The sequence below is a fragment of the Protopterus annectens genome, chromosome 3.part1 (assembly GCF_019279795.1).
Source record: "Protopterus annectens isolate FY-2018-M chromosome 3.part1, PAN1.0, whole genome shotgun sequence".
Classification (NCBI taxonomy): Eukaryota; Metazoa; Chordata; order Ceratodontiformes; family Protopteridae; genus Protopterus; species Protopterus annectens.
This window is the reverse complement of record NC_056732.1, coordinates 373,147,937-373,162,048: the sequence shown is the minus strand read 5'-3', so window position 1 is coordinate 373,162,048 and position 14,112 is coordinate 373,147,937. Positions and strand designations below refer to the sequence as shown.

Genomic DNA, 14,112 nt, shown 5'->3' with positions numbered 1-14,112 from the left:
TCCATCAGAAATGCCTTTAGTTTAGAAGCACAAGTGCATTAGTAAACCTTGTTATATCATAGGACGTATGTACAGTTCCCAAAAAAGCCTAGTTGAAGATTATTTGTACCTACCCTGATACAAATACATTCAAGTCTTCTTGTTAGGAATTCTTCAGAGCATAGCTGGAGTATCACCTTTTCATTTTTCAAACTTAGCTAGGGTGGGGGTGGGGGTCAAAGGGGCAGCCACCCTGGGCAGAAGGTGTTAAGGGGTGTGACTGTGAGTGCTGAATTTGCTCCTCACATCAGTAGGATGTGACGATGTGACAGGGATGATGTGGCACACACCCTCTGTCTTGTTTTGCTCCTCACATCATCAATAGAATGTGAGGGTGTGATAGAGGTTGGGGCACCAAACCAGAAGAATGGCACCAGGCACCAGATGAACCAGCTACAGCACTGCTCAGATGTCTAAGGGTTTTAATATCCCAACCAGAATTAACCCCATTTCTAAATCAGATCGTTGTTAAAGTTCATAAAATAGGTATTACTTCAGTCTTTGATGTTTGGCTAGAGTTTTGGTTTCAGCACTCACAATTTACTGAAGATTGCCCCCTGCCCTTATTCATATAGGTTCGTAGGTGTGTACTAGGCTAATGGCCCTGGGGCCTTTACAAGCCTAGCCCATAGGATTACCCTGGCACAGTGCCACCTGACCTTAGTTCCCAGTGCCTCTGTCGAGTAGAGCCACTGGAGTTATCACCGGGGAGAATTTTATATTTCCCATCCACACATCAGTGTTTCTCTTGAAGAGGGTCAGTGAGGTGCTCTGCTTGACATGTATGTGAAGTCTGTTCCATAGCATGGGCAGTCTCTGGGTTATGAACCTGTCCCTCCAGCATGTTCTTTTAATTGTGGTAATGAGGTTGGGGTTGGGAGGGTGGCCTAATGGTTAAGGTGTTTGCCTTACAAACACAAGGTGCAGGGTTTGAGTCTCACAAGGGATAATTGGCTAGGCTTAAAATGGCTCGCAAGGGCAGTTAGCTTAGTACTCACCTATGAACCTATGAACCTATGAAGGTCTCTGGAGTGTGTGGTGCAGAGGGATTGGGATTTCTTTAGATGTAGCATTTTTAACAGAGCTGGGTTATTCATATGCATTTGTCTTTATTGCAGCATCAGCCTGTTTTCTTCAGTCACCCTTTCTTTTGTTTCCACCTAGTCTGTACTGATAAGTCCTAAATGTAAAGCATATCCCAAGTTAGTGGAACATGACTCGTTGGCTTGAGCGCATTAATAAAGATCTGTATGCCACTGCACATTCATAAGCCTCTTTGCTAAAACTTTTTTATTTTTCGCTGTAAATTTGCATAGCTCCCTTTGATGCTTTTTATAAAGGGAAATTTGCAAATATTTTTACATGCTTTGTTGTTTGGCCAGAGTACTTGTGGTTTGGTCCTATATACTTTTACATTTTGTTTCACTATTTTGGGGCTAGAAGGATAGTTTTAATTTCAGAGGTACATTCAGGTTTCAGGATTTGGCTAAGATTCAAAAACAAGCAGTGCACTAGCAGTCTTAGGAGTTCACTGTGTGAAGCAACTCACAGCTAAGTAGACATACGTTTGGCATTTTCTGAAACTGTTCACATGCTGTGCAAGGCTGCTACGTGCTGATTGCTGTTGCACTACGCATTATATATCTGTGAATCTCAGACTTTTCCTGAATATCCTTACTGCAAAACAGCTATGCTTCCCCAAAAATCTTTATAATACCTATGCACCTGCATATGACATTGCCGAATTTCTCAGATTCAGTTAAACCGTTGTTTTATCTTGCTGTATCGTCATATATCCCTTAACCAAATGCTGTTTGTAAATCTCAGTAATTCAGGTAGTTAAGGTTCTGGATCTGGCAATTCCTTTCATATATTCTCTGCTCATACTCAGTCCACCACTTACATAACCAGATTGTTAAGTTTGTATGGCTGTATACATTCTTATTTTCACCAATGCAGTTTTAGCTTCATTGCCATGTAAAGTTACTTGGCCAAGTGCTCTCACTTAATGGATGACTAGCTGCTGTTGTGCCATGTCTTTTCAGAATGTTCACTCTTGCATAATTTGTACTAGGATTTTTGAGTGAAGGATAACACAGAAACTAAGAAACCCAAACTTAACTAGCAATTAAAAAAATAGTGCTTGCATTCATATTTCTTGTGCTGGTACATTTATAATGGTGATGGATTATTCACTTTTTCTTGGAATTATTAGTCTTCAAATCAACCACAGAAGTAGGATTTGTCTACCACATTCTAATCAGAGTGTGAAAACTTAAATTTAAGTTGTTTGGAATGTTAAACATCAGTAGTACTAAAGAGTTTGAAACAAGTGTGGTTGAAAACACATTTCTGCTTTCATGCATATAGATATATATGAATAGCTAAGCACTAGGCTTTATACAGTTTTATCAGTTATTTTACTCAACAGAATTTTTTTTCTTTATCATTTAGCAGATAACATGATATAATGCGGTATATTTATATCTTGTATTCCAAGGTGCTTCACTGTCATGGTAATCATCATGTGTGTGTAATAAGTGAATTATGGGAGATAAATCATTGTACTGTCACTCCCCACAGTTGCCTTCTTGTGAGTAAAGTTGACTTTGAATTGATCAGCGCTGTGGGAGGCAGCAGCTTAAATACTGTATCACTGGAGGTCACCTTTTTAATTTGTTTCTCTAGATACTGCATAGTTTGTTAGTATAACCACAACTTACATATCATAATATGTATAGCAGTAGTACTTTCAAGTTCACATTTAATGAGGTCAAACTGGAAAAAAGGCTGAAGACTCCACCATCTCTCCTCTTGCCTATCAGCAGCATGTTTTACATTTCTGCTCCATACCTCCAGAAATATTAATGCCATTGAGATGTATGAGGAATACCTGTTTCCACTGTACAACAGTCTGCTACCTAGAAAGAATCCACTTTCATCTGTGCCTTGTAGCAGAGCACCAGTAATAAAAGAAACTGGTTTACTAGATGGTGTTACAACAGTGTAACAAAGGATATAAGCCAGGCCATCCTCAGAATTGCTTTCTTATACATTGTGTGACACACACTGCGTATGGATTCCCATGTACATGCTGTCAGTGCTCAGTATAGCTACACTTATATGTGGTACTTTACTGTGTGTACACACACACACACACAACCTCAGAACAATATTGTGCTGCATAGCTCATGGGGGGTCAGAGTTCATTGCCTCTTTGCACTAACAAACACATGCTGATGCCCACTGTGGACCTTAGATTTTATGTCCCTGACTGACTGTATAGGTTTGGCACTTAATTGTTTTGTGTTTCAGATACCAGCTGATGTATTTGAATCCCATCTTTTTGCAGCATGCAAATGTCTCTTGGATAACATTTCTTTGTAGTTAAGAAGCCAGACCAAGCATGCATTTCATCGGGTTCCTATCACGTGATCGAAAATTGTAAATGGAGAATGCGTATTGAGTGAACCCAATTGGTCGAAACGTCTCACTCATAACACGGAAATCGCTGCAGGGAATATTTTCCCTTTACTTCAATGCAATGCAATCTCGGAGTAGGAATATTTAAGTAGCGGGGGTGTGGGGGGTGAACCCCCTGCCTACAGCATTTAGGTAAGTATTTTTTTTATTTTTATTTTTTTATTATATTTTCGAAATTTCAAACATCGCTCATATGTTGTCGACCATATGGTGTTCGATGTTTGAAACTTTCAAAAATATAATATAGACCCCATTCATCATATTATGGGGTACATTGGTATACAACTCTGCAGTTCTGAAGCTGTAGGGACCTGCACAAGCTGAATATAATGTAATATTGGTCAGATTCATTAATCCTACATGTGTTCCCTTACTAAGCTTTAAATACAGATTTGTTTTTCTTTTTAAAAAAATATGAGCATCATTGTGTTAACCCGTATTAATCAAACTGGCTTCCTGTAAAAGAATGGTTAAGTCTTGTCTTCTTAACTTTAATTTTTTTGCGATTGGGTGCAGGAGCTGGGATGCCTTATCCCTTGGTATTAGAAACTATGACAACATAAAATAATTTAGATCCAAAATTAGTTCCTAACCAAAATTAATTCATTATTCAGATTCTAAATGCTTCCTCTTACCCCCATCCCAGTTGCCTAAAGCTGTTTAAAGTATCCAGAACTGTTTCAACATGGGAAATGTTTTACTTTCACTGTATATGATATTGTCTGTATTCACCACTTGCTGTTATACTTGCATTTCTTATTAATTTTTAATTATTCTGTATCTGATTTTATATATATATATATATATATATATATATATATATCAGTTGTATATATACAGTTGTGTATACTAATTTATGAATGATATTATAACTGCAGTATTTGCTGTTATATGTATTGTCAGCATTTTCTATACTTATATTTTGGGCATTTGTTGAAATGGGTCTTTTTGATCAGTCCATTAATCTGGTAAACAAACATTAAATAAAAAGCTATGTTCTGCATTTCTTTAAGTATCGTATTGATCTGTTATCCATCACAGTACAGCAGGAACCCAATGTCAGATCAGTTTCTTCTCAAATTCCCATTGATATTTACCTCCACTGGAGGCTGAAATAAAGTCTGAATTATTGACTGGGATGAAAGAATGTAAAGCAGTGTGTGCACTGCTTTAGATTGTGTAAATAGACACATAGTCGTAAAGACGTGAGAAAACACTCATCATGAGCACATTGTCAGTTTTTTTTCCTTGCCCTTCTCTAAAATGCCTGTGCATACTGCAGCAGGTATAGTGTTGACAGTGTTCAGGATACCCTGCTTCTACAAAATTACTCTGGGAGCCTAGACAACAGCTGTTTCTGTTTCTCTGTCTCTGGGGCAGTAGTATCTCTGTTAGTACTTTGAGGCCATCCTTTGAGATCTGTGGCATTTGACAGAAGTGCGAGTGTCCTTTGGAGCTGATGTAATTCTAATCTATAGATACAGAAATAAATATAGACTAGAGCTAAATATCCATCCCTTCTCAAAAAGATGTCTTCCAAAAAATGGCCTCATTTATTGACAGTACAGTGCAATGATGTCAGGACTGATTGTTTTATTTTGTTTTACTTTAATTTTTTGTTAACTGGGTAGAACACTGATCTTAGTGGACCATTTTTAGGTTCAGCCTGGGTCAGTAGACATGCAAGTATCACAAATAAACAATGAAATTAGTTCATGCAATTAAAGTATTATTATGAATAAAGTTCTGTAGAGTATTGCAGAAGTTTTATGATGCAAAAGTAATGTGTAAAGAGACGTATATGTTTATATGTTCCTGTGTTTGTGAAGACATTAAAGTGCAGTACACTAAATCAGTGTAACTGCTGAACTTCAGGAAGGCTGTCCGTACCAGACTTACATATATTCCATAATATATTTTTGGGCAGATGGTGAAGGTGAGTTTTTACAAGTACAGAGGACATTTATACATTTTTTTTTTTCAGGATGGCTGTGGCTCCTCCAAGTTACTGTTTTGTTGCACTTCCTCCTGCCACAGAAGGTGGACATCTGATCTTTGGGAAAAATTCAGCAAGACCTAGAGATGAAGTACAGGAGGTAGTCTATTTTCCATCCGCAACACATGAAGCAGGAAGTAAAGTTGAGGTAAGAGGGAACATGATGTCATTTCCTAATAGGTTTCCCCTAAAACATGGTTATTAATCCTGCCTTTCTGCCATGGATTGCAGTTTACAAAGAACCATTCTTAGAAAAGATGAGGTGCCCATCAGATGCACTTCCCTGTCCGTAAACGTGATGTATATCTTCAATAATCACAGCGAGGTCTTGCTTTTTATGGTTGAAATACTGAAAATGTGTGTCAGCAGGATCTTTTGCCTTGTTTTAAGTGTCGATAGTGGCAGTAGAGATATTGCACGGAAGAATTATGTGAAGCCAGTTGAAATATGAACATGAGTCTCTAATTTCTGTGTATTAGGTCTCAAATTACTAGACTCTACTGGGACATTAGGGTTGCAGTCACATGTTTACACACACTAGTTGAATCATGAATGTGCCTTTTAGAAGAATCCGTTAATGTTCCTTTGTCAAGTTCACTGTTTTTTCTGCTGTACTTAAGGAATGAACTGTTGAGATTATATCTGTGGGGATCTGAATTCTTGGACTCTCCTTTGTTGATGTAGAATGAAATTATCCTTCTTGCCTTTTGTCTCTCATTTTGACTTATTTTCTAATCTGTAGCATAAACACTCTCATAAGTGGCTGTCATGTGTTATATACCGAAGTGGGAGGGGGTAGCCATAAGCATACCGTTTTTTTTTTTTTTTGTGGTGCTCTGTCATTTCAGATCTTGATTCTGATGTTTGTTATGGAAAGGCGTCTAAAATTTGATCCATAAAATAATCAGCATTGTTTGTATGATCACAAAATTTGAGCCAAGACCCATAATAACATTGTGTTTAGTGCTTGGAAGAGGAGTAGGTGTGAAGCACAACTAAAAATGCCATAATTTCATCTTGTTCTCCCAAAGGCATGGTGGGTTTTCTGGTCTTCCTAATTACTGAGAGATTAGTGACAGCCAGCAGTGGCCATTGTAGGGATCAGCATAACTGTCCCTAACATAACTCCAGGCCTGTGCCAGACATCAACATGTGGCATGGCATGCAAAAGTAAATGTAACACTCAGGAAGCTAAAAATGCTCTTGTTAAACTAAACTAGGAACTCTGGATCCTGATCAAATCAACCAAAGTCCGATATGCGGTAAAATAGTCACCTAGGCTAAGGATAACCACATAGCCTTCTTTAAATGTGTTACAAATCTCAGAAACAATGTCTAGAACTGCATGAGTATCATATACATGGACCCAGAGGACTTAGCAAATCTACTGTCGGACAGACTCAGCTATAACTTCACCCCTGTTTCTATTACACTGTTTTTCAGAACAAAGCTTTGTTCTAATTCCCACATCTACACCCTCCCTATTATCCTAACAACAAGGCACTATTTAGTGCCAAGATCACCACATCCATAGAGACAGATAACATACCAGGCTTACCCGTTGGCTAGCTTGAAACATGACTTGTCATACCCCCTACAGATGCTGTTTGGTATTAGCCTCATAACAGGTCTTGCCAGATGAAAGGCAGACAGCGGTAGTCATATCTTTGCACAAAGTTCAGGCTTCAGTGAAGCACTGTAATTATGGATCTGAAAGCATGACCAGTCTCATCTGTAAGCCATGGAAAAGATCATTGTGAAGCTAGTAAATGGGATTATAGGTAACGTGTAGACTCTTGTCTAAACCCCTGTTCAGGTTTGTCAAGGGCAGGTCCTACCTACTTAATCTGGTTGACTTCAGAAAAAGTCACTGAAGCAATGGATAAGAGCAAATCAGTTTACACTACATATGTAGACCTTGCAAAGGCATTCAATACCATCTTACACTTCGGTATCATAGATAAACTCTACCACCTAAATTATAACCACTATGTACATGGCAGATAAATTGACTCTCAAATAGAGCACAGGAAGTTAGGCTTGGTGGATCTACCTACTCAAAAAGACCTGTTACTGGTGAAGTGGTCTAGGGGTCAGTCCTTGGGCCACTCCTCCTTTTTATTTGCTTCTTGGATGTCAAAGCTAAAGTTAAGGGTTTGTAACTGACCAGGAATGTACAGGACTGCAAACTCGGTGTTGTCCTAAACTCCCCAGAGGACACCAGGATCTGACAAGAAGGTATGCCCCAAACAAATAGTTGGTGTGAAAAAATGGACTAAAACTAAATGCCATGTAATGTCTAATCATATCCTTAGTCAATCATGACTGTTTGTTTAACCATCACACTGAAAAGATGGTCCTGAAAATTGATCCCTTAGTTAGTGATCTGAGAACCTATATTGATAATGAACTGATGTTCATCATGTTACCCTGCTGCAGTCATCACACTTGGGTTATCCTGTCGTCAGGCGGTCCCGCAGTCGGCCGGAATTCCAAAGTCTTGGTCCGGCGTCGGTTGCTGTCGCCTCTTCCCTGACGTCAGTGTGCCAGGGGTATATATAATGCAACCGACGCCATTTTCTTCAGTCTTTCTTGCCGAGCGGTGCCTGAAGCAGAAGCAGTTCACAAGTGCCGGTCGGCCGACTCCTGAGATTTTCGAATTCGAATTTCAGACCGAAGTCTTCTATAAAGCTAAGTACCCCATTGGGGAAACTTTTCCTTGCCTCAGACCGATGTCAGAAAAAGTTAACAATTGTATTTCTTGTGGGAAGTAAATACCTCATAAGGATTTTCATTCTTATTGCATACCTTGCCTAGGCCCAGACCACGACGTCACTACTTGTCGTTTTTGTGCTAGGTTTAATAAACGTACTATTAAAAGACGCTTTGATTTCGCACGACACTACTTCGGTAGGAAATTTAACTACACCATGCCGTCGGAGCAACCGACTACCGGCGTGCACAAAAAATGCAGGGATAAGGACCCACAACCCAAGCCTAAGCCAGATTCCGAGGCCTCGGCTGATCCGGTCTCCGGTTCTCCGGTCCTTAGTGAGGCTCCGATGCAGCCCCTGACTACCGCAGATCTGGAACCCGAGACCGCTACGGATATTTTGACTGAATGTACCGGGCTGACGCAGCCTTTTACTTCAGACCCTTCCGACGACTTTGCTACAAAAGACGTCGGTGCTACAGAAACGCCATCGGTTTCTGAAGGTGTTTTCAGACCGATGACTCTCACCATTAAAACGTTCTTTAAGTCGAAGACTCCTTCTAAATCTAAAAGGACTGCTCTTCAGTCTCCTATTCAAGGCCCCATGCCTAAGAAACAGATGCTCAAAATGGCTGAAGATTTGATTTCTTTAATCAGGGGTTCCCAGCCCCCTCCTGTCAAAAGGCCTAGACAAGAGGAAGATTATACATCCTCTGAGCAAATGTCCATTTCTTCAGACTCCTCTGAGAACCAAGACTACTCCTTCTCTCCTTATGAAGATTCTGATGCTGAGGACTCTATTCCCTCAGCTTCTCCTCCAGAAGACTACTCCTTTGGGGAAACTTTACACACTATGAGGGAACATTTTCACTGGGAAGGTCAGGACTGCTCTGATTCAAAGAAAAGGCTCAGAGAGTTTCTTTTACTCCCCCAGCACAGACCACTTGCCATCCCTCCAGTTTTGGACATTGTGGATGATGTATATTTAGAATCCAGTTTCAACCCTGACTCTCTACCTCCTACTCCGGCTAAACCTGACAGATACTATAGAGTGCCTGATTCCCACAAATTTCTTTACAAAAGCCCTGTAGCTGACCCAGAGACTATCTCCCAGGGTCCCAAGGGGGCTAAGGCTTCTATGGCTAAAAACCCAGTACCTTCTGAGAGGGATTCCAGAGCACTAGACAGGTGGGGGAAAAAGGTTTACACCTCAGCCACACTAGCTGTGAGGGCACTTAATTGCCATTTTCACATGCTTAAGTATCAGCAATTTCTTATCTCTCAGTTAAAGCAAAGAATAACGACTCTCCCTCAACAATCTGAATTGAAAGAAGTACAGGATCTGTTGCACGCCACTGAGCAGGTGGGCAAACATACCTTACAATGTGGGTTTGATTCTTTGGAGGCCTCCTGCAGAGCAGCTGTCACTGGGTCTGTTATACGTAGGCATGCTTGGTTAAAGGAACAAACTCTGCCTGATCATGTTAAAGCAAAACTACTAGATGCTCCCTTACAGCAGGATGTTCTTTTTGGGAGTTAAAGCAGAAGAAGTTTTAAAGAAAATGGAAGACAAGGCAAAATCTATGCAAACAGTCAAAGATTTCCTACAAGTACAACCCCCTCGCTTCAGCAGAAACTGGCCAACAAAAAATTGGTCCTTTCCAGCCACTGACAGACCACAGAGGGGTAAATACAGACGCCCAAGGGGCAGAGGACAACCACAAGCACAGTATAAACCTCGACAATGGGGCACTACAACACAAAAGGGAGGAGAAGACAGGTCTCAATCCACCAGAAGGCAAACTCAATGACTTGCAACTCATCTGGCCAAGCAATACTCTCTTGGCAGCCTCCTTAGGGGGAAAACTCGCACTTTTTGCAGACAACTGGCACATTGTCACAAAGGACAAATGGGTCCTAGACATAATTTTACGAGGATACAGATTCCACTTTCACACCTTGCCAATGAAAAGAGGAATGCCAAACCTGCCACAAAATCAATGGGCAGAGGCACAAAAGCAAATTACAGCTCTCATGGACATGAGAGCATTCAACTGGTACCTACTCGAGAGCAAGGTCAAGGATTTTACTCAAGATTCTTTCTAGTGCCCAGAAAGGACAATGCCTGGAGGCCAATTCTGGACCTTTCAATTCTAAACACTTACTTACAAGTACCCAAATTCAAGATGCTAACACTACAGCAGCTACTTCCCATGTTGGGCAAGGAAGCATGGTTAGTAACGTTGGACCTCAAGGAGGCATACCTGCATGTCCCTATCAGACAAAGTTGCAGAAGATACCTCTGTTTCATTGCAGGTTCAACCCATTACCAATTCTCTGCACTGCCCTTTGGCTTATCTACTGCGCCCAGAGTTTTCACAAAATGCCTGGCACCAGTAATAGCATACTGCAGACAAAGAGAAATTCAAATATATCCATACTTGGATGACTGCCTCATCCAAGCGGAAAGCAAAGACATTCTCTTACATCATCTGGCCTTTGTAAAGCATCTACTAAACTGCCTGGGGTACACAGTAAACGAAAAGAAGTCAAAACTAGTACCCTCACAAAAAATGACATTCCTGGGTGCCAGCTTGAATACAATGGCCCAGAAGGCTTATCTTACGCCAGACAAACAACTACAACTGACTCAATATTTCAAGACAATGGCAACAAAGACCCAATTAACTGCAAGAAAAATTCTGCAGGCTTTGGGCTTCATGGCATCTTGCATACTAATAATACCATTTGCAAAGCTGCATATGAGGAAATTACAGTGGTACCTAAAAAGCGTATGGTCTCAACACAGCCACAGCTTGGACACAATGATATCTCTCATTCCCTGCCTACAACAGGAATTTCTATGGTGGTCACAGGCATGTCACCTCAACAAGGGTCAGCCTTTCACCTTGCCCCAGCCAGGCAAACTATCACAACAGATGCTTCAGACTATGCCTGGGGGGCACACATGGCAGGACAATGCATTCAAGGCCTATGGACTGCAGATCAAAGAAATCTGCACATAAATCAAAAAGAGATGCTAGCTGTACAGAAAGCTCTGACAGCCTTCAAGGATCTATTACATCCAGGACAACTTGCAATAAAGACGGACAACACCAGAGTAATGTGGTACATAAACAAACAAGGGGGTACACATTCCTACCCTCTATGCAGGCAAGCAATGATCTTATGGAACACAGCTCTGGCCTACCAAGTCCAGTTACAAGCTCAGTTCCTGCCAGGACAGAAGAGCATATTGGCAGACAACCTCAGCAGAAACATCAAGGATCCCTACGAGTGGAAACTAGATCCACAAATATTTGCAATGATTACTCAAAAATGGGGCCTTCCAAACATAGACCTGTTTGCCAGTCCTCAAAACTATCAACTGACAAAATTTTGTACAAGGACATTTCACCATCAAGCTTGGAAAGTGGATGCTCTCTCTTTCAGTTGGAAAAACCTGACAGTATATGCCTTCCCTCCTTTGCCTCTCCTCACAAAGGTTCTTTTGAAAGTCAAAAAGGAGAGACCATGACTGATTCTCATAGCCCCAGACTGGCCACGCCAGCACTGGTATCCGCTATTGAAAAATATGGCCCACAGTCCACCATGGATATTGCCTCAAATCCCCCATTTGCTCACACAACAAAACAATCAGATTCTTCACAGCCAGCTCAAAACTTTAAATCTGGCTGCATGGCAAATCAACTAAACATCCAACCAGCTCCTCTTTCACAAGCAGTTCTGGATGTTATTCTGGAAGCCAGGAGGCCAAGCACCAGGAAGGCTTATTCGGACAAATGGAAAAGGTTTTGTTCCAGGAACCAAGCTAAAGGCCAAGACACAATTTAGCCTCACATGCCTCAAATTCTGCATTATTTAGCGGAGATGTTGCACAAAGGACTTTCCTTTTCCTCAATTAAAATCCATGCTTCAGCTATTTCAGCTCACTACAACACGGATCCACCTTTATTTTCACATCCTCTTCTAAGGCAGTTCCCCAGAGGGGCAAAAAACATTAGACCACCCAGGAGAGCTCCTACACCAACATGGGACCTAAATTTTGTTCTGGAAAAACTAACTCTACCTCCCTTTGAACCAGCTTTCTCTGCAGATCTTCAGTTCCTATCATGGAAGACTGCCCTGCTCCTAGCAATAACTTCAGCTAGAAGAGTCTCATAGCTACAGGCACTAATGGCAGTGGAACCTTTCCTCATTTTTCATCAAGACAGAGATTCTCTACGAACTAATCCTTCTTGTATGCGTAAGGTGGTTTCTAGTGTAGCTTTAAATCAAACCATCCACTTACCCACCATCTTCCCCAATCCACAGAACAAAGGTGAGAGACTCCTACATTCCTTGGACATTCATAGGCAGCTTCGTTACTACTTGGACAAAACTAAGGCTTTCAGAAAATCTGACCAGCTCTTTGTATCCTGTGCTACAGCTTCCCAAGGGAAGGCTATATCAAAGCAAACCATTTCTAAATGGATAGGTCATTGCATACGTTTCTGCTATACCCATCATGGGAAACCAGTTCCTGCTACCATCAGATCCTACTCTACCAGGGCAACAGCTACCTCTACAGCCTTTCTCAGGGGGGTTCCAACCAAGGAAATTTTAAAAGCTGCAACTTGGAGTTCAGTACACACCTTTACCAAACACTATCACTTACCTCTTTACTCTAAGTCCAAGGCTTTCAGAAAATCTGACCAGCTCTTTGTATCCTATGCTACAGCTTCCCAAGGGAAGGCTATATCAAAGCAAACCATTTCTAAATGGATAGGTCATTGCATACGTTTCTGCTATACCCATCATGGGAAACCAGTTCCTGCTACCATCAGATCCCACTCTACCAGGGCAACAGCTACCTCTACAGCCTTTCTCAGGGGGGTTCCAACCAAGGAAATTTTAGAAGCTGCAACTTGGAGTTCAGTACACACCTTTACCAAACACTATCACTTACCTCTTTACTCTAAGTCCAGGGCGGGCTTCGCCACTGCAGTTCTGCAGGGACTTATTGCCTCCACTAACCCTCTATGGTACCTCCCCCCTACCTTAGCTTTGGGATTCAACCCAAGTGTGATGACTGCAGCAGGGTAACACGATGAACATAGTACAGTTTTGTACCTACCATAAATGTAGATGTTCGAGTGTTCACCTTGCTGCAGTCCAGGTTACCCCCCATCCATCCCCTCTGATCTACTGGCTAAATCTCTTCATTGCCTTACTGATGTATTTGCTTATAGCTGAAGGGATTTTGTGTTTGTGCAGTGGTTACTCCATTTGGTACTAATTTCTGACCACCTTTTTGGGGGCACCTGACATCTGGGGCAAGAAAAACTGAAGAAAATGGCGTTGGTTGCATTATATATACCCCTGGCGCACTGACGTCAGGGAAGAGGTGACAGCAACCGACACCGGACCAAGACTTTGGAATTCCGGCCGACTGCGGGACCGCCTGACGACAGGATAACCCAAGTGTGATGATTGCAGCAGGGTGAACACTCGAACATCTACATTTATGATAGGTACAAAGCTGTACTTTCTTTAATCACCATGTATCCACTGTTGTAAGGAAATCCTATTTTATTGCACAACTTGTATCTAAGGTATGGTGTCCAGCTCCAGGGATATAATCGTTGTATTGTACTCAACAATCGTTATGCCGATTAATGAGTATAATGTCCCTTTAAGTATGTACATGTCCAAACACTTATCACAGCTGTAATGACCATAATGCTTTCTTATGACAAAATCAAAGGCCTAAATCATGAAATCTATGCAGACTGACTCAAAGCCTTGTCTTTTTTCTTTACAGGCTATTGAAAGGAGGCTACTTTTTTGCATATATCGCCTCAGCAGATGCTTTTCCGTC

General features: G+C 41.3%; 1 protein-coding gene across 1 annotated transcript in view; it reads left to right on the top strand.

Annotated features, from left to right (window-relative positions):
• The window catches only part of SCRN1 (secernin 1), a 1,291,976-nt gene that overhangs the window by 417,136 nt on the left and 860,728 nt on the right, over positions 1 to 14,112 (top strand). The window contains exon 2 of the mRNA XM_044066834.1: positions 5,507 to 5,666. Within this exon, the coding sequence (XP_043922769.1) occupies positions 5,508 to 5,666 (159 nt within the window). The 5' untranslated portion in view covers position 5,507. The remainder of the gene's footprint in view (positions 1 to 5,506; positions 5,667 to 14,112) is intronic.